Source organism: Haliaeetus leucocephalus, unplaced genomic scaffold, assembly GCF_000737465.1.
Source record: "Haliaeetus leucocephalus isolate CR32 unplaced genomic scaffold, Haliaeetus_leucocephalus-4.0 Scaffold273, whole genome shotgun sequence".
Classification (NCBI taxonomy): Eukaryota; Metazoa; Chordata; class Aves; order Accipitriformes; family Accipitridae; genus Haliaeetus; species Haliaeetus leucocephalus.
This window is the reverse complement of record NW_010972709.1, coordinates 6,328,029-6,349,525: the sequence shown is the minus strand read 5'-3', so window position 1 is coordinate 6,349,525 and position 21,497 is coordinate 6,328,029. Positions and strand designations below refer to the sequence as shown.

Sequence of the window (21,497 nt, the reverse complement as noted above, 5' to 3'; positions counted from 1 at the left end):
CCTCCTTGCAAGCCTGCTTGAGCTGCTAAGGTACCGTCCCAAAAGGAAAAAAGGAATCCAGCCCTGGAGAGCCTGGCTTCAGGACTGTCCTGGTTTCAGCTGGGATGAGCGGCTGCGTGGTGCTTAGTTGTTGGCTGGGGGTAAACCACGACAAGGACAAAGCATCACTCTTGAGTGCAAATGGGTTAAAAATTTTAGCTCCAAACACTCATGTGAAAATTGGTCAGTCGCTAAAATGGAGTGAGCAGGGTTCTGCTCATTTAAAACATGATTTAGAGGAAAAAGGGGCTTCCTGGCTAGGTGGTGGTTTGTAAATGGACTGGAAGGCACCGAACGCTGGCAGCGCAGAGCAGTACTGCATCCAGCACACTCTCTGGTACCTCCGATACACCACCTCAAGTGGTCTGTGATGCCTCCAGAAGCCAACTTACACCCCCAAATCATCACTCACCGCTTCATCCCAGAGCCCAGACTGCTGGGGCCAGCGTCCTACGGTCTAAAACGGCAATGAGAGCAATTTAACCCCTAGGGCTGCTCATGAACCTCGCCTGCACGACAACGCACTCTTCCTCCAAGCGGTACCCCAGCTCTTGGGGACCCTCTGGCTCCCTCGGGGTATGGGGCTGGCACCGGGCTTGAAGCTCCACCGCTCGCCGGGGCTTGGAGAGCAGGCAGGGACAGGCCCCTGCCAAACATGCCCCCAGCCGTGTTACAGCTGCTGACACCGGGGTATGCTGAGTAATTTGGGTCTAAAGGTAGAAGGGCTCCAAACTGGACTCGGTTGGGTATTTGGCCCATCGGAGCCCGTGGTCAGTTACTGGCGAGCGTTCCCTGAAGCCAGGAGAGCCCCGCCGACGAGCCAGGCAAGGGCACGGCGTTAAAAGCAGCCGATTGCTTACCATGGGAAAAAAATTGAAGTGTTCCAACCCAGAGCAGCTGCTTTCCAGTACTGTATTGCCCCGGGTTGTCTTTCCAGCAGCAATGCTCAGAGGACACCGGGAAGCCCACAAAATAAACCGCAACTGGGAGGCGAGTGGCACAGTTCCAGGGTCAGAGCTGGAGGGCTGGGTTTGGGGTTCTCCTTCCTGGGCTGCAATTAAGCTGCTTTCAGTCATCGCCAGTGATATTTTCCCAACTGGCCATCAGCTCGGGGCTGTGTTGCAAGTAACGGGCCGTGCAGAGCATCCAGGCGTCCCGCTGAAGTCCACAGGAGCTCCTCGTGCCCACGGCTCCCCCAAATTAAAGCCAAGTTTCCACCACTTGCCTATCCAAATCACCTGGAGGGGCCGCTTGTAAAAGCCAGGGACCACTTTCAAAAATGCTGCCGCCTTAAACAGAGGTTTGCCATCAGCCAGAGAGAAGGGCTGGGGAGACCAAGGGCTTAGGCAGAGCTGACAGCCTTCAGGCGAAGCCCAGGGATTAATTACTACACGCTCCTTAGTGCCAAGAAGGAACCCAAGGTCTGGGTGAATCTACAGGACATCCTTCCAAAACACAAAAAGAAAACTCCCTGCAAATGTTTGAGTTTTCAATCATTTTAATGTGATCACTGCAATTTGACCACAGTCTCAGAAAGGAAAAAGTCACACAAATTATCTGTGCTTAGGATTTGAGTCAATCTACACAGTTCTTGTTGATTGACGGTTATTCAAGTTAAGACCTTCTGACCATCAGTGATGTTCTTGGCTGAAAGGCAGGATCGCAAGTGTTGGACATACTGGTGCAAACCAGGAATGCTTCTTCTGGGATTAAAGCCGCAACACCTGATCTACTCAAAAGAAAACAGAATTGTACACGCACACACGGACCGAGCATGCAAATACACCGGGAAACAGCTACAGCTTCATGGGAAAAAACACGTTGTGGCAATACAGAGGTTGGCCTGTTATTCAGAAGGCTACTTAACAAGGAAGGGGGAAAACCACACAAATGTCCAAACCCGAGAATATTAGTTTTCCAATATTCGAAAAGAAAATAGGAAGAGCTTTTGAAATTACATTGTGTTGGCAAACTCTGATTTTTGGGTAACAAAGCAAAAGGTGAAGGCAAATTTTCCAAAGTATTGTAAAATTTATTGTATAAGTATTGCAGCTTTTAGAATGACATATAATTGCCACTATCGGTTACTGTTACACAATAAGCATTTACAACAGATTTTTGTAAATTGGCATCAGAGTACATATTCATACTAAAACAGCAAAATATAGATAAGTACTGCATTGCATGTGCTGTCAATAGTTTACATAAGTTTAAACTTGAACAGAACTCAGGATACAGGACTGCCTATAACAAACTCCAAAGCCAAAGCAATGCAACTGGAAGTTTAAGAAAATATTAATACAATGAAATGTGTCTATAAGGCAGGCAAATTAGGACTTTAATGCTGTCCTTCATGAGCTTCTATAGTACAGCAGAAATTTGAAGCACGGTTTCTGGAAAACGTTTTTGTTTTTTGTAGCTTTATGTTGTACATAGAAAATCTCTGAGCAATACAGAGACAGAAGAGATTAAAAATTCATTCTGTTCTCGCCTAGCACTGTTAATGCTACACATCTGGTTTCAGTCTTTTCCTGATCCTTAGTAAAAATGTTGGGCTTTTATTTCTTTATTTTTTAATATAGCAGTTAGTGCAATTTATAGTTCAATACACATACAAAAGGGTGATTCTCCAGAAAGCAATTGGATTTCCTTATAGCCCCACTTCAGATAGAATGAATTTCGTAACACTTATGGATACAACGCACTAGATTAGTAAAACTGAATCTTCAAACCGGTGCAATTGAGGGTTGTGAAGGGAACACAAGTTTTACCAATGTCAGCCCCAAACGAAACCCATCCTTCCTCACCATCCTGATTGACAAAGCCACGTTCCCGTTCCAGGCCATTAAGATTTGGGGGCACTTCAAGGATGCTCTTTGCCATACTGCAAGCTAAGAAACTGCAAGATTAACAACCCCTTTTAAAGCTAACGTGACTCTTAAAACTTCGAGCAAAAAGGCAGGCTAGGACAAGAGGTTGCTAAGCATTAGCAATGCCTTGTTTCTTCTGTATTTGTTTAAAAATAAATCATTTTTAAGGGGCCTGAATCTCTCTGCTGGCAGCTGCAAGACGCTAGAGACTCCTACGGAGCAGGACCGCGGTCCAGCTTCTAACACAGTTCTCTCCTGAGCTGCATGAAGGCCAGAAGGAAACGAGTAGAGACATCAGCAAGGGTGTGCAAAGCAAATTCTCTGCCTTGGTGGCAATACGGGACACGGGAATTGGGAAGAAATGGACCCCGAGGCAAAAAAAAGTAACATTAAATAGTAATAATAATAATAACAATAACAACAACAACAACAACAATAATAAAAAAGAACAGACTGTTATTTCTAAACACCCATTCAGAACTTGGAGTTGATCTGGGCCCCAGATCTGGTATCTGCACTTGAAATGCACGGTTCTCGGGACTGCAAAGCAGAGGGATGGACAGAAGAAAAGACAAAAGGTGACAACTTGGCTCTGTCGAGGTGGACTCGAGTGGCACCCGCTGCCCGGGACCTGCACCAGCAGTGGGAAAGGTGGCAGGTTGGTTTTTGTTTGTGCACGGCATGGACTGAAAGGCATCGTTTGCGATAGAAATTTAGCGTTGGCGAGCCACGCTGGTTCACGCTCATTAAATTCCCCAAACTAGAGAAAGAGGTAAATGAAACCGGACCCAGGAACTCAACAAACTGATCGCTCAGCCGCAGACGCCTGGGGTGATGCTCGAGAAATAAAAGCTCAGACTGGGGAGTGGACTGGGGAGAGAGAAAAAAAACAGGGAAAAAACCCGGAGAATCGGTTGAAATTTTGAGGACTTCAAAGCAGGAGAGCTGGGTTTAACTGCACTGCGTTTTAGCCCCCCTCCCACTACCCCTCCGTGCCTTTCCAGACCATACCCCCCTCCCTGACCCTCTTCGGGGTTTGGACAACCCCGATACTTAACAACCTCCAGTCCCCACGACACCTCCTTATTCGCTGCTCGGTTTTAAATGTGTGATGCATATTCCACCCAAAACCTGCTGAGGTAACCAGGGTTTTTTTTGTAGCAAACAAACTAGTTCAGATCACAGAACAACAACCCCCCCACCACCCCCCACCCCAACCCCAACCCCACTATTCACACATTTTGGCTCAAGAGGGCAGTAGATATTATATTTCGGTTTCTCTTTTGGTTGGTATCTCATTTACAATATCCACCACAGTTTCCTACCTCCCCGGGTAGAATAATGTGCATAAACGTGTTCCAAGTTCCCTTACAAACAGCCGGAGAAGAGCAGCGGCAGCAGCCGGCGTGGCCAGGCACACGGAGCTGCCGGGCAAGAAGGGACTGGGAAATTGAATGCAAGGTCCAAAGGAGCAAGAGACCAGACGCTGGTTACTTGTGATGCTAACGATGATTTTGTCTTCCCCTCTCTAAAAAGGGAGGGTTACTGTTTCTTTAATAAGGCACTAAATAGATACGTTACATAAAGGAAAGATACATTTTAAAAACTCGTATAAATTCATCAGTTTTGTACCTTTCGTGACAAACTAGATTTATTCCTTTGCATGACTTTTTTTTTTTGTGGCTTTTTTTTTTTTTTTTTAGGTCATCAAAATTTAGGTTACACGAGTGTAAAGCTATGAAGATTTCAAGAGCTGTGGAAAAGCAGTTTGAAATATTGAGAAGGTACAGGACTATTTCTAGGCAAAAATAAAAAAAGCAAAAAATAATGATCAAACTTCAAGTTCAGCTATTCATCATCTTCTTTAAAATATATATAAATATTGTTCAAATGGTCAGAACTTCAAAACTGTTCTCATGGTTTTTTTTTTTTTTCAAGTAATAGAAAAGTTGCTTAAAAACAATAGTTATTGCCTTTATATCTTTCATTTATGTCACTCTACTAGATAGCATCCTGCAGAAAATGAAATCACACCCCCTTGTAAAATCTTCGCTCTCTGTGCTTCCCCTACCCACCCTCCCTCGCGCTCAGAGAGATGCTCTCCCGGCCGGGGAGACGGGACCGAGAACAGGTTTTTTCCCTTTTGCTTTCTCTCTCGTGCGCTCTCAGGTTTCTCACTCGCTTACTCTGTCACGTACAAATTCACCGTGAGGGTAAAACACCTACCAGACACCTACGCGATATAAAAATGTAAACAACAGCATAGTAAGACAAAATGCTTCCAAAACCAAGATAAATTACAGACGCACAACACCCGGTGGGTAGGAGGGCAGGTGGGACCATGCTGCTGTGGATGAGGACATCTTCACAAGAGGTAAAGGGGATTTGCTTCTAAAGCATTAAGCGCATTTCTTTAGCCTTTAATTAATACATCACAGGAGCAGACTCATTTCCATCTACTGTATCTGACGCCTCTTTAGCTAGGATAATAAAGTAAAAAAATAGCGATGACCAGAGGCAGCCCGGGGGATGAGGGGGCTGCGAGCCACGGCTGCACCCGTTCATCCCAAATGGAGGTTTGGGAGGTTAATACAAAATGAAAATGACTTTCGCTACCACCACACTTTTCAACTCGTACTTTCAGTGAGATATTTAAAGCCCAGCTGAAAGGCAGCCGGGTGGGTATGTTACCATCTACTCACATTAACTTCGATTACCACTGCTTTAACTCCAAATAGGGCCCTTCAGTTGAACATTGAAAGAAATAAACCAAAAAACACTTTGTTCCTTCAGACACAGAAGTTTATTCTCATCCCCGCCACCCCCCTCCAAAAAGTTAGAGGTTGTCCAAAAAAAAAAAAAAAAAAAAAAATCAAGTAATTTTTGTCTGCTTCAGTCATTCCTGACTCTCAGAAGCAGGGACTTTTTATTTCACCTTTTTACTCCAATAATCCTACCAGATGACACACAGACACACACCAACTCCTCTTGCTTTGTAGGGAATGTATAAAGCCGTGACTGTTGGCGGCCACGCGCAGGGACTCTGGAAATTAAGGATTTGCATAAGATGCAGTCTCGCTCACCGCTCCTCCCAGGGCTGGCATCTCCACTTCAGCGTTTTTCCACCCCCTTCCAGCTACTTTGTTCTTCACTTCGACATATATCCCTTAACAGGTTCATGGTAGACATGATAGAGGCTTTGACCAACACAAGCACTGACATATTTATATTAAAAAATAGTGCAAAATTTCAACATTTATATAAATAACTCTAAACCCCTGCTTTTGATTTTTTTTTGTTTTTTGTTTTTTTACAATGTAATACACACTTTTTGAGTTGGCACTCAAAAAATTGCCATTTTTCTTCTAGTTCAGAAAACAACTTTTTTTTTTGAATAGGCCTCTTCTAATACAAAAATACTCCTGCTCCTTACACATACACTTTCTCTTATTTTTAATATATATTTATATATTTATATTGCAGATCTTTAAACAAAATGTTTTTTGTGCAAATATTTTGTCTTTAAAGATAAGTGAAATAATCAAACAAAAAAAAGCATTCACACACAGCTCAACTAGAAACAAAACAAAACAAAACAAAAAAAAGGACTACAGTTGATTTTTTTTTCCTTTTTAAACGTCTAGACACAGCTCAATAAAGAAATGTTTTTGCAAGCTTGGTAGGCTTGTGCATTCAGACCAGACATAACAAGTAAATATTTATACATGGAGAGATGGGGAAGGGCTTTTTTTTTTTTTCTTTGCTCATCTTCCTCAACTCTCTCTCTCTCTCTCCTTTTTAACGAGAAGTGCAGAGTGTTTCATTTACTTTCTTGCTTTTTTTCCTTTTTTCTTTTTTTTTTTTTTTTTTTTTTTTTTTAAAAGGGGTGCCCTTTTTGTTTCTCTTTCTCTTTGTTCCACGCGGTTGTGCTCTCAAGGCCATTGATTTGTGAATGATGGAGTCTGCTGCCCTCCAAGATGGAAGGCATCCCGTTGTTGTTCTGCTGGTGCTGGTAAAACGTCGACCCGGGGTAGTGCCCTATCACCTCGCTGTACGTCGGCGGCGGTCCCTCCATCCTACCATTGCTCCCATAGCAGGTCGCGCTGATGCCAGAGTTACTGCTGGGGGGGCACGGCCCCCCGTAGACGGAGTTATCTATCAAGTCACTGTCAAAGATGGTTCTGTTGGGGGGTGCCCGGACCGACTCTCTGTTGAGCTCCATTTGCTGCTCGGGGTCTCGCAGCTGCAGCGTGCAGGGTCCCTGGTACGGGGGGGGCTCCTCGCCGTCCGACAGCGAGATGGTGGGGGGCAGGTCGATCTCGTGCTGCATGTAGGGGTAGGTTGGCTGGAATCTGTTAAAGCGGTCCCTCTGCAGAAAGGATGGCACTGCTAGGCGGTCGCTGGGTCTCGGGGTGTAGATTTGCTGCTGAAAGGGGGGGGGAAAAAAATAAAAAAAAAATTGGAGAGAGAAAGAGGGCGAGAAGCGTGAGATACTGCGGCCCGGGACAGCGGGAAAGGCAGCGGCACCCGCACCCGCATCACCCTCACCTCCGTTATTCCATTCCCCGACACGGTGCTTTCCGAAGGCCACAGGCTTCCCTCCTGCATTGGAAAGAAGAGAGCGCAGAGTGAGTCCGACTGCCAGCGGCGGTTCAGCTCCTGCTGCCAACGCCTCGCGCCGGGTCTCATCCTGCACCAGAGCCCAGGTGAGACGCCACTGCTGCCACGCGCTCCTGCCCCGGCTGCAGCAGCACACAGCTGCTTCTAAGCAGACAACCGAGTTTATTCTCTAGTAGGGCTATCGGCTATTATCACGTATGCCGGGTATCGTACAGGTATATGCTAAGGGTATTAGCATATTACCACTGAAAACAACACTTCTGATTAAAATTTTCCCTCCATTTTCACCTCCATTTATATTTAATAGATGACTTGCAGAATGAATGATGAGAACGACACCGGCAAACAACGCTCTCCCATTTGCAGACTTCTCCCCCCTTCCCACCCACACCCACCCAGCATGTTTCTCTCCCTGGTTCAAACATGCCAGAGGAGTATTTTTCAATTTGCGAGCCGTGGGTGATTCACAAGACATCAGAAAATGCTCCATGAAATAATGACAAGATTTAAAAAATAAAAAAGAAAAACCTCACACCCACATTCTGATGCACACAATCAAGGAAATCATGGGAAAATAAAGATAAGTGAATAACCAAATGTTAAGCCTAATTTTATTTGGCTAAAAAAAAAATAGAAACCTGCAGCAGCAGGATGGTTCTAGAGTATTTTTTTTCTCCAAAAGGATAAGTGGTCCTCGGTTTAAACAGACTGAGGAACTGTTGTCTAGAGACTTCCTTACACTGCAAGCATCACCCTGATCCTGCAATCCAAACCCAGGCGCCAACAACCCCAGGCACGATAAAGCCACAAGCCAATTTCCCCCAAACCATGAGATTAGTTTACAAATCATGATCAAAACAAACAAACAAAGGTTCTTCCCGTTTGCTGGTGATACTCTGAGCGTACACAGTTCACCCTAGACACTTTTGCCTTAAGAACTAGAATATTTAAATATTGCTAATATTCACATATAGCAACATCCCTCTGGCAGGCAGGCTGGAGGAAAACAAGCCAGAAGGCTCATAATTATAACCTGGAACAGCTGGCACTTCTCAGTTTCTTGCAGGTGAATCTCCAGTTCTAGCACCAGCAAGTCAGGTACAGGCAGAAGTATTTACCACCAGCAGAAAAAAAAATGCCAAGGGTGTTTCTTTTTCCCCTCCTTCCCTTTAAGGTGTCCCATCCAAAGGCCATTCTCAGGCCCAGCCTTCGCAGCAGGGCTCTCCAGATGTGCAAACCACAAACTTTCCTACTATGAAATACCTGTTTCTGTGATAACCGTGGTGGCGGTCCGGGCAGCCCGGTGAAAGCCCGTAAAAAGCTGCAAGAGTACCGCGGCACCACAGAGCCCTTCACTGATAAAGTCAGAAGAGATTTTGCCTGTCTGATGCTCCCTGGACCTTGCCCAGCTGTGAAGCACATCTGGCCTCGTACCAGGCTGCGGCACGCAAGGGAGAACGTTGCTGCATACCTTTGCAGCTATCCCAGTAAGGGGCTGAACGGCAGCTCCGCTCCCCCCAGAAGCGCTTCCGAGAGAGGACCAGACTGGGGGTGCCCCCCCCGGGCAGAGCCAGCCCCAAACCCTGCGGCAGAAGCCTCAGCACCCAGGCATCCCGCAACACGCATCCAGCTGCCCGAAATGCAGCACCAGCACCACGTTAAAATCTCCAAAGCAGCCACCCATTATATCCCCCCCTCCTCCTTCCCTCCCCTGCCCCTTTTTCTTCTTTATTTTCCCCAACTTTCGAATATATTTTTCTCTTGTGGCATCGCACGTGGTATCAGATTGGAGAGAATCCCATCAGGTTCCTGTTTTTGAAGCTCAGCTCTGCACATAAACCTCAAGGCGGTCCTGTTGCCAGTGCAAGGAAAACAGTGATTTATATGGAAATGAGACAGCCCAGATTCTTCCCACTTCTCAGTGTTTTTTAGGGAGCATCTCCTCGGAGCAGAGGTTAAGTGCTGCAGTACCAGCACCCTCCCCAGCTACAGCTAATGAATGCGCTGGCTGAGCTGCGCGCCGCATAGCCCTTCCCGAGCAATGCAACGCCATGTTTTATACAGACCTTTAGACTTCAATATGCAACTGTTTACACAGGCATCAACTGTTTAGTCTGGTCCATTTTACATGTATTTTTTTGCCTGCAGGGATAGTCTACAGTCCAACTCTCCCAGCAGCCAAAAGACCCAAGAGGAACTGCATCTGCCACAGCTCAAATCCTCGCCTCTAACCCCCTGCTAAGCCACGGCGCTGGCACCAAAGGGCATGGGGAGGGTTTCCAGCGCTGCCACACACGCTGCCAGCCCTTCACCTCATCGCGAAGGATGCCGAAGCAGTGGGCAGAGGCGGGAAGCACTCCGAAAAATTTGTTTACTTTGCCATGCCCCCGTGGCAGACTTCCTGAGCAGTGAGTACCCCGCTGCCTTCTGCTAGATGTTTTATATTTAACTTGGCAGTGGGCAGTGCCATGGCAATATCCCATCTGCTTCCCCCTTTTCCCGGGAGTGATGTCAGCCGGCTCCCGCGAGGGCGGCCGCAGCCCCGGCGCTTCCCGGTGCGCGGAGCATCACCGCGCTCAGCTGGGGCTTCCCACTGCGGCAGGCGATGGGGACGGCACGTACACGCCCTTACGTGAGCCGCTCCACCAAAAACGTCCCCTACCCCTAAGTACCCACCCACCCAAAGCCTGCACCCGATATCCCACTCGGGCGTTTAGAAGAAAAGCTCTGGCTCACACCTCAACTCATCTGTTTGTGCAGGTGAGGTCAAGGAATGATGCTCCAGGCAACGCAGGGATGCAAGAGTAGCAAACCAGTAGAAACAACATTAAAAGGGGCTCTGCAGAGATAAGGAGCAGACAGGAGACCCATTTTCTGTAGGAGTTGGATCTTGGCAGCTGTTGTTAACCATTTCTCCTGGGACTCCAGGGCTTGATCTGGACACGCTTAGGTGCCCACGGCTGACCGACCACAAGCGCGCTCACCAACACCGACCCTCTGCCTCACACGCTACTGTGAACCCCACCTGGGTAACTCCTAAGAACTCAATAGCAGGATTAAAATTGCTGGAAATCAGCAGTCAGAGGAAGGCAAAGCCGCAGAGACAGAAAACATACTTTTAGCCTTCACACTTTGGCCATGCGATGGCTACACAGCCCCACCGAGCCAAGCAAAATCGCGCTGCCCCGTGACGGAGCATCACCGCTGTAAATCCTTGTCCTCGGGGCTCTCTTCGCTTGCCTCTGATTTTTGGAATATTAAGGACTTGAATTCATCTCAACAATGGCTGAGTCTAGAAAGCTATGGTTTTCTGAAATGAAAGTTGAGATTCTGCTGTCTCATGAGCAATACAGCTGTAAAAACCTCTGCAAGTATTCCAGGACTCACTGCAGAATGTAAAATTACTTTTTAATTTCTTTTTAGAGATCAATCTTTGACTTCAATAGAAACGCTTGTTTTAGCTTTACAGAGAAAATTCTCTGACACTACTGCATAGTGCAGATTAAGTCTCTGACCCTTCAGGAGGACTTACATTTTCCATTTTGGGGGACAAAGGTATGCTTGGAAATTGCATTTAAACCACTTTTTTGGGGGGAGTGGGACATCACTGTTCCTAAGAATGGCACTGTCCCTCCACCTTATTGCAAAAAAGTTTTTAGTAGCATTTCTTAAGTATTCTTAATTCTGGAAAAATAAAGGTACTTGCTATAAGGAGACAGAGTTTAAGTACAGTGAGAACGGTGATGGAGAAACACATGATGTAATGCAAGAATTCCTTGCTAGTGAGAACCACATTAGAAAAAACCTTTAGGGAAATTAATTTCTCCTTCAGTTGTAATTTTTGAGCTACAACAACAAAAAAGAACAACTTGGGCAGACCTAGCAGCATCCTGACCATGGGATGAACTATTTCAATATTTCAAAAGATGAAAAGCGTGTATGCAGTGCCGGTGCCCATCTGCGGTCATGACAGCAAAGTGAAGTTTGGGATTTAAAAAGCTCAACACCAGTTCAGCACAAGTTTAATGGATTACGTAAACCGGTATCCAGTTCAGCATAGCCTCTGCCCTGCCAGCCTCCAGCGCTCGTTTAGACCAGAGCTGTTTTCTACAAAAAGACATGCTGGGCTGAATCTGAAAGGAGCTACCTTTAAGATCTTTATTATGATTGATCCCACTGTAACGAGCTTCCCGCTTAGCGCACGAGGGGCTTCTCTGTCCCACCAGGAGAGCGCTCGGACCACAGGGAACCTTGGCTGCCCCTCCACCAACACTGCCCTCGCAGCACAGACAGGGGCAGGGAGAAGGGAAGAATTATAGAGGGAGGAAAAAAAAACAACCAAAAACCAAACGGTACATTCACATTTCTCTCCTTAGCTCCAAGAAAGGTTTTGAAGATTCTGCACCCTCACTGAGGTCTAGCAGAGGCATGGAGGTAAACCTTGGCTGAAAAGCCATTTAATCACTGATGTGTCTGAAGGCTGAATAAATAACAGAGCTGTTTTGGTCTGGGGACTGGGCCAAAAAATGGCTGGAAATTTTGACCAGGTAAAATCTAAAAAAAAAAAAAAAAAGAAAAAAGGGAAAAAAGGCATTCTTTTTTAAACAGTCAATAATTTTTGATTCAACCTGAAGTGTTCAATCTCCATGTGATTTTCTCTTCTCTTTCCATGTTAGCCTTCTTTCCTCTTTTTAAAGAAAACAAAAACCAGGCCAGTTAAGAAAACAGAAATTAGTATATTAAAATAAAAAAGGCTTGATCTGATATTTGCTTTGAAAATGTAAAATGAAACATTTTGGTATTGTTCAAGTAAATCATTCTGGATGTGATAAAACAGCAAAAAATCTGAAAGTGGGAAAACAATCTTTCTGCTATTTTTAATAATTCACGTGCTCGGATGCCCACATTCTGCTACTGTTGGAAGCGGGTGCACGGGATAGTAAGAAGAGACATAAGATTTTTGTAAACCCAGAAGGAGCCGGGATACGTGCAAGGAGTTTAGCTCTGATCCCCAAAGCAGGCAGGTGCTCCAGCGATCACCACCCTTGCACCAGCTGGTTTAAGAGGGGATCACGCACTCCCGGCACTTTGATCTTGTTGCACAGCATCGATAAACGACCCCGAGCTGAGCTCACCGCCGGAGACACGCTCCACAGCCCACAAAACGAAGGGTGCTTTAATCGAGCTTGGGGTTTGCACAGCTCTCCTTCCCAACGGGCGTCTTTCTCACTTCGGCACAGAGCGTCCGATATAAGGGACCTCTGTCCGCTGCGTGTGATGTGTGACAAAAAGAGCGGCTCTGGAGCAGAGGGACAGCCTGCACCTTGGGCATCTGCTGGCTGGACAGCTTTCGACAGCGCTGTACTGAAGACTTAGTTAATAAAAGATGTTAGATATCTTTCTCAAAGAAAAAGAAAAAAGCAAGCAATCCCAGTATTTGATCTTTTTCCCGCAGCAAGCATGGATGTGATACAAGGGAGCACGGCCCCACACAAACCACTGCAAGGCAGCACCGATGTGCTCAGCCTGCCCTGGAAGCCTGCAGAGGAGAGGGCACGAAGCAGTGACCTTGAGGAAGCCCTATCGTTTAAAGAGCTTTAAGATCCTTCAGGGTGAATGCTAAAAAAAAACCACCACAAACAAAAAAAATCGGTACAAGATACCCCTGCACTGAAGACAGAGCCATGTAGGCAGCAGTGAATAGTACATGCTCACCCACCAAAAAAATGTGATGTCTTTTCTCTATAGGTTCTTCTAAGTCTCTCTGAGCTACTGCACTTGAGGAAACTGCATAAACCAACATCTGCCTCGAGGCTGGAGAGGCTCAGCCTCGAGTCCCCATCAGAGGTACAATTAACACGTTTCTCCTCAGGCTTTTACGAAGCAGGGAGCCTGGGTTACACAGGGAACCTCTCGAGCACCCCCTTGGAGAGATTTCTGCTTGTCTGGCTGACAAGTGTTTTCTGACCCCTCCACCACAGCAATGGCAGCACCACCGGTGAAAACTAGAGAAGGTATTTCAGGATTTCCTATTCTCTTCAAGGCAGGCATTAAGTTTTCATATAGTCATTTGAGACTCTCCAACTGAGCCGCCAGAGGACTTGATATTTTGGGGCTGTTAAAGGCAAGTCATATGCACCCCAACCAGCTGAGGGTGCGTGGTGGTTTCAGGAAGAGGACACGCCACGAACAGCCTCCTGCAGTTACTTTACTGATGTAAAGTCTGAACTGCAAAGCTCAGGGCAAAGGCAGAGGCTATGGCTGTCTATACATTACAACATGCAGCACCCTAAAGAGCCAGAGACACCCCTAAAAGGGGACACCCACCCCCATGACAGAGAGAGAAGATGATGCCAAGACCCAGCGTGGAGGGCGTCTCTTCACACAGTGCCAAGCGGCACATGGGCACACACGACCCAGACGAACGCCTTTGGCTCTAACGTTTCCCCAGCGTCACATCATTTGACAAACGGCGCAGGACGAGGTGGGGTGGAAGAGCAGGGTGCGACTTACTGATGAGAGGTTCTCGTCTCTCCGCCGCCCCTGGCTGTGCCGGCTGATGAAGGATCGCGCAGAGAGTTTGTAGTGGTTCAGCAGACACGTGATCACCACCACCATCACCATCATCACCACCACGATTATGATTATCTGTACAAACTCCAACTCCGCTGCAAGAGAGACAGACAGACTTTCAGCCAACAGAAAAAAACAACATGTAATCGAGCACAAGAAGAACTAATGGGGCTGAGACACCAATGACACTGCCGCATCCTCCCCCCATAAAGCTCTCACGTGCCTATGTGGGCTCTGCATGCTTTGAGCCCAGCTACTTAATAAAATACTCATTAATTCACTTTTTCAGTGCCACAGAAGAGCCTCTAGGAGGGATCTTTAAAGATGATCTACAAAGCAGAGTGTTTCCAAGCTACAGTGTGGACAGGACTTCCCAAAGTCCTCCCAGCTGCAGTGTGCTGGATGCCCCCACCGCCGCGTACAAAACCAGCAGCATCTCAGCGCCGAGCGTGCCTCGCTCGGGGCCACGGAGCCACAAACAAGCGTAATTCATCCTAACGAAACAATTTACCTAAACGCGAGCTAAATTTCTGCAATTCTCCTCCCATCACCACCACTCCTTCCTCCGGGGGGGACCAGACCGAAGTCTTCCTCAGCACACCCTCACACCAGGTACGCGTCCCCTCTGTCACAGGGGTCGGACAGTGGCACGGGGAGCCCACGGCTGGCAGGACCCCTCTCCCCGACGCCAGCCCATCCGCCACGGGGCACAGGCGGGGAGACCTCCTGCTTTTCAGAGAGACGCCAGACGGGCGCGATGCGGCTGCCCGTGGGGGCCACATCCTGGAGCTCCAGACATCCCTCGGCTCAGGGCTCAGCCAGCTGACAGCGGCAGCTTGAGTGGCTTGAACTGGCATAAAGGAAAACTGCCAAAAAAGCCTCCAAACAAACAAGAACAAGCAAACAACAGACCATCCGGTTAACTCCGGAGACACTTGGCAGGAGGCGGTGAGAAGCAGCTCCTAAAATTTCCTAAGGAAATAATTCCTCACACCTCTCTGAGGCTAAGGAAAATTGAGTACTGGAGGCAAACGTAGCACTGGGGTCATTATTTCCATGCATTTGGCACCCAGAGAGCGGACACCATCCCTGAACCACTTGGTCGCTCCCCCCAAGCCCCCTCGTGCCAGCAGCACCCAGAGCTCGCCATGGCCAGGACCAGGCAGCAGCAACTCCAGTGCTCATCGTAAAGGAGGGGCCAGACCAGCAAAATTCAATAGTTCTGGGGGTTTAAACTTTGTTTGCTTCTCAGCGGGGACAGCTATAACATCCAGTTTTGGAATGCTGCGCCCTAAGCTATCATGGATGCTGCTGTCTGTATTTTATCTATACAGACACACACATGCACATATATCTGTAGATACACGGGAAGACCCATCACACCTCGAAGGGCAGCATCACACTGCTCCTACCAGCTGGGGTGGCTTCTGCTGAGTCAGGCAAATTTAATTTTCTTTTTTTAATGGAAAGTTTTCTCCTGGCAGGTGGCATTTAAGTGCCAGTAAAAGCAAATAAATGTCAAGAAAACAGTCCAGGTGGTGAGTGCTGCCAGTTACCTTGGAGCTCATTCTGCTAAACAGCAGCTATTTCTGCCATTGCCCAAAATGCTTAACCGGCTCTGCCCACCACCTTCAAAAAGCAGAATTATGCCTTGAAAGCAGAAGCCTTATCTGTCACTTAAAGTTAGATGTATGACTGACTTGGAGCCCATACACTTACAGCACCCCTAAAACGCAGCTGCCTCTACACCGGAAGATTGCACATGGCGTGGGAAGAGAGGGATTAAAAGCTAAACATTGCAAAGGAGTTTTGCCTTAAAAATGCCTTTTAGCTAAAGGCATCTTCTTGAAAGAGGAGCTCTGCGTCTTTCACAGCAACCCCAGCAAGGTGCCCGAACGCCACTGTGAAGGGAAGAGCCTGGAAAAAAACATGTTCCAACGATTTATGATCCAGCCCCAAAGCAGCAGCACAGCTCGCCCGTGGGAATGACGGGTGACCCAACCCGAGAGCTGCCACGGGTGCCCTGTGCTGCAGGAACGGGCTGAAACGGGACCTCATTTCTTCTAAACACAAATCAGATTAACCAGACACGCAAACACCCCAGAACTTAAAGGGCTGGGAAAAGAGGATGATGCAAAACCTTTAAAAAAAAGGCACAACACCTCTTCCTATGTCACCCCCCCCATGCAGGAGAGTGTCCCTACATAGCCCAAAGGCATGTCCTAGTGCCAGCTGCACCCAGAGGCACTGAGAGCATCCCTGCTGACCTCCAGCACCCGACCGGCGAGGTGAAGCCCCAGCACCCCAGCCAGGCACAGGATGCCCCACAGCCCCCCTGGGTGCTCTCCAGGTCACCCACAAAGAGCCAGACCCCCAGAGGGGGCACTGACCCAGGGCCCCTCTGCCTCCCCTAGATGCGGGCAGCAGAGCCCACAGGCTGGAGAGCAGCCACCCAGCTTGGGTGCAGAGCCTACTTTTTGCGGAATTCATTACAGAAAAGAAAAAAAAACAAACAACCAAAACAAAAAGCAACCAAGGTTTTTAGGAAGATGAGTCAATTTAGCCTCAAAATGCAGCATGTGCTTTGGCCACAGTAAGAAAACACAAGAAAAAAATACAAGTGAGGCCAGTGATGGAAAACTTCCTTTTGGGTTAAAAGAGGTTGTATTTCTGAAGAAAAACAAGACCAAGGTAGTTGTAAAGGAAAGTTCCTTTCTTAGGATGAGAGGTCCCTTAAATGAACCAAACCTTGCTAAATTGGTCATGGAACTTCGGTGACACAAGTGAAGTTTTGGCCATGAGGAAGCGCTGCCCTAACTCCTTCCTATGAAGGAACACACACAAGACGTGTCATTTACAAATTACCTAAGCTAAGCTTCTTGTACACACGTACAGATATATAACGAGCAGAGCCTGAAGCAGAAGAAAGGGTGGGAATTCCATCAGGGTCTGGGACAACTTACCAGTGTCTCATCCATCCCCATCCAGCCTGAATGTTGCTTATTCTGGCTGTGGGACTCCTCTATTTGGGGTATTACAAAACAGTTGCCAAGAGGTGCAATAGTAAGGCACAGTATGATTACCAGAACGAAGGGGACACTGCTTTCCAGCAGGGATGCTCCTCCTGCGCCATCTCTCCCTCCCATGTGTTCTCTTGGAGCTGGACATCTGGACAGGCAGGACCCCACCAGGGACCACAGGAGACCCAGGCAGTGTTTGGCCATGCATCATGCCTTGCTCTTCAAACTCTAAACTGGGTTATTTCGATGTGGAATCTAGCTTAACGTTATGGCAATCACACTAGCGTTATCAACAAAAGTGTGATTGTAGCATCTCACTTCGCGGGAGGAGGGAGAAAATTAAGATGCAAATTAACATTCTGTAAACAGGTTTGGTGAAATGTGTCTGAACGATAAAACCCGATCAGCTCCCCCCCATTTGGACTTTGGCCTTTTCATGCCAATGGCCTTGCTCTTCTCCAACCTCCTTTGTTAGCACAGGGAAGCAAGCAGCTCCATCACTGCAGCGGAGCACATCTACCCTTGTCCTGCAACGCAGACAACAGCTTGAACATTTAAGTATCGTATACGAGAAATGTACCTGCCGTCTCTGGTGGTGCTGCTGAAATTAAAATTTCTTCCCAATGTTGTATGTATACATGCGGCAGCCCAACACACTGGAACCTCTGCTCTCTGCACCAGCAGGAGCTCGGGGAAGAGCAGAGGGCACACGGTGCCCTGAGTTTTGCTCTACCGCAAGCCCAGCCTGTGAGGAGCAGCGCAGCCTCACAGCACCTAGGAGCAAACGCATCAGGTACATCGAAATGAGCTTTAATCCCAAGAACGCTCATGTTGCCCGATCTGGCCTTTGGAAAAAAATAAAATAAAAATCAAACCAAACCAAAAAAAAAGTCCCACACACTCAACTTGTGCTTTTCAAGTTTCAAGAGACTCATACCCACTCGAGGCGCCAAAGTTTCTGCCAACTCTCCCTCTGTTTTAACTTGTCTTCATGGGCTTCATTTGCTGAAAGGGGAAAAAAACCCAACATGCTGGAGAGCTGGATATACTCGGTAAGATTTTATCCAAGTAGCTCAGTCAAACTAATGAAGAAAGATCATTAAAAACCCAAACTTTGAGTTAATAAGTTATTATACAAGTGCAATTCAGCTGCTATGCTAATAAAAAGCCTTTGGGGAACGAAAAACAAGCCAAACTGCAAAGCACATAATTCTACTGGTATTCTTAAAAACACACACACAACAAAACAAGAAAAAAATACTCAACACATTTTGTATTTGGCTTCCTAATCATTGTCACTTTTCAATTAGAAGAGACCTCATTCCATTTCTCTCTGTAATTTTCCCCAAGGGAAGTGTTATAAATGCACTAGGCTTTACAAGATGGGCATATTCAGCCTCCAAATGCAAAGTAAGGTCACACTAATTTAATTTTGCATAATTTTTATTCCAGAATACATTTCAAACTAACAGGTTCAGACATCACATTCAAGTGACACAACCTGCTTTTCTGTATTTTCTGTCTAGACACTGCAGCTTTGGGAGTCGGTCAGCACGTGTGCAACTGTTTTGCAACTAAGCATTTTTCCCCCAGATTCTCACAATCCTGAAACTGGATATTCGTGATCAAGTAAAATAACTTGTCACATCCCATGCTTCAAGTTCGTTACTCGCTTGCCACTTTAAGCCACATGCAGCCTTGAATAAGGGTTTCACAGTCGATTATAGCCTTACATTAACGAACGATAGGAGACTCCGCTGCTTCCCAAAGCCTGCGGACGCCGCAACACATAGGCTGTGGCCACTCTCCTGCTCAGAGGGCTTTTTGGAGGAAGGCAGCACGTGCCCTTGCTGCCCACACCAGGCTGCTGCCCGGGCACCAAGACGATAAGGCTCTAAAGTGTCTGAAATTTATGAAAATGGCAGCTGGCTGGCAGCTGGTGCCGACGTGGAGGCAGACCACGCCGACGGCTCGACAGAAGCGCCTGCAGAAAGGTGCATCTCGGAGCTTCCTCGAGTGCCTACGAACAAAATACTTGGCACCCACAGGTTTAAAATTCATTAATATTTTTGCAAGGAGGGAGAGCTATTTGAGTCAGCGGTGACACTGGGAGCACACACACGCAGTTCGCAATGGCTGCAGGGGAGGTGAGGCTATGATATACTTTAAATGCATTATTTCCTTACTTTGTACAGCTATACTACAGTTCATAAAATGCTTACTATAAACTTTATTAAAGCTTTTCCTTCCACACAGAGTATCACTGCTGAAGACCAACGCTCCAAAGCACTGGCAAGTATAAAGAGGAGAAAAAAAACCAAATACACCTGCATTTTGCTGCAATAATTATGGGTACTCCAGCTATCATTTACACGTGGACAGAACAGCTTTCAGACAGGGTCTCAGTCAAGATGACCTTTGCTTTCAGCTGGGTATAATACACATCTGCAGGTCAAAACAATTATCTGTAAGCTTCAATTACAATTTCTATATATACTGGAATTGCATATCATGTCAGAAGTGACGAGAAAGAGAAGTGAAATTACTCAGGAGATAATGGCTAAGTTGAACAAATGTAGCTGCGCTAGCCACAATTCCTAAGAAAAAAGTTTAAAAAAAAAAAATAAATATGCCAGTCATCATAAATGTTGTGGTGCACCGTGCTAAAACCCAAGTCGGTTTTGCTGAGACAAAATTAAAGCAAGCAGAGAATCCCCTGCAGAATACTTTGCTTCTCCTATGTTCACTTTCACTTCCTCTGGGTATTTTTATCACTGAAAACCCCTTAGTTCTGACTTGAAACAGATTGCTGGGACAGTTCAAGCACAATGAGTCCAATCACAAGCTCACACAAACTATCAAAAGTAAGTTCTTAAGGCTGTGGAGAAAAAACTCCTGCTGCTAATTCCATCTTCTGATGGACATCAGCCTGGTGCGAGGCAATCTAACGCCCTGCTTCACGCCAGACAGGATGAGATACCTCCCAAGCAAGCCTCGCTGTTCAAACTTAATGAGCCATCAGTTAATTTTTACCCGGGACGGATGAGATATGTACCTCAGCTTCTGGATGCTCCCATGATGGTCCCTCAGCATCAGAGCCCCATTATCGCTCGTTTTATTAGTGTTCTTTGGGAAAAACACATCTAAAACTGTGTTTTGAAGTTGCTCCATGTGCCTGACAGATAGGAGAGCTGGTAACAGGCAGGCAAAGCCTTCATCAGGCTTTGGGGTGTTGGGCACAGCCCCACCACCATGGGGAAGTTTCCAACATTGCCCCAAGATCTCCAACAGCACAAGTCACAGAAAAGGCAAAAAAAGTGGGTTTAACATGAAAGCTTAACTCCAGTGGTTTCCCCTCATCTAAAAACTGACGTGAATTTGAGTAGCAGAAAAATCCAAAAGGAAGTGAGTAAGAGTCAGGGAGACTAAAAAGGGGCTGAGAACAATGCAGATTTTGCTATTTCAGAAGTTTCAGAGAACTGTGGAAATAGTGTTTTCCCCTGAATCACCACTGTGCCATCACTGCCCACATGGGTACTCGCTCCCGGCAGCCAGGCTCCTCGCTGGGCACGAGGGGTCTTTCACCCAGCCTCGCGTTTTAGCCCATCACAGCGCAAGGACCATCTTGCTGAAGACCCTCCACCTGCAATCTGAGATAACAGAGTCCTTTTCTATGCTGGGGTGTTACTCTGCAACCCAGCTGCATGAAAATTTCCAGACTGGTCATTTTTCACTGTACATAAAGACTATTTTTAATTAAATGTCATTTATGTTCCCAGAGAAACATCCTGTAAGTGCCTAATGCAAAAGCCAAGGAACCTCACCGCCTACTGTGCCTTCACCTCTGGTCTTCACTTTCTCTGACACGCAACAACTTTTACACCAAGACTGAATGGAGTAGTTTTGTACAGAGATTCCTCCTGCTGCCTAACAAGCCTCGATAAAACGGGCAGAAACAGATTGAGATTCTTCAACTTTCCTGCTGAAGTACAAAGAGATGCGATCAGGTCTTGTACAAACCTGGGCAGCATCTCTTTAGCCTCCAGAAGACACAGGCTAAGGATAACTTCTAACTGCAGGCAGCTTGAGCTCCTTGGCCCCATCCTGTCCCTGCGGCGAACGCGTGCCTCCCGTGGGGTGGCAGCAGGATACCTGTTGACAGCGTGCGAAGCGCTAGGTGATGCTTAGAGAAGGCAGAGCTGAGAAAAGCACCTTGCTCTCTGCCCCCAGAGCCCTCGCTCCAACTACGAAGCAGCACTTTCCACTCCTCGCCGCGCACGGCCGCTTTGCGGAGCGCCCGTGGTTATTTACGGAGCCTGGTTCACGCGGGTGACTCGGCACCGTGATTCAACAGATTCCGACCGAAAGCCTGCAA

At 47.0% G+C, this 21,497-nt stretch overlaps 1 protein-coding gene across 1 annotated transcript in view; it reads right to left on the bottom strand.

Annotated features, from left to right (window-relative positions):
- Window positions 1-6,544: 6,544 nt before the first annotated feature.
- Window positions 6,545-21,497, bottom strand: part of PMEPA1 (prostate transmembrane protein, androgen induced 1) — a 45,950-nt gene continuing 30,997 nt past the window's right edge. The window contains exons 2-4 of the mRNA XM_010569595.1: window positions 14,043-14,197; window positions 7,458-7,511; window positions 6,545-7,335 (exon numbers count right to left, since the gene is read on the bottom strand). Of these exons, the coding sequence (XP_010567897.1) occupies window positions 6,787-7,335; window positions 7,458-7,511; window positions 14,043-14,197 (758 nt within the window). The 3' untranslated portion in view covers window positions 6,545-6,786. The remainder of the gene's footprint in view (window positions 7,336-7,457; window positions 7,512-14,042; window positions 14,198-21,497) is intronic.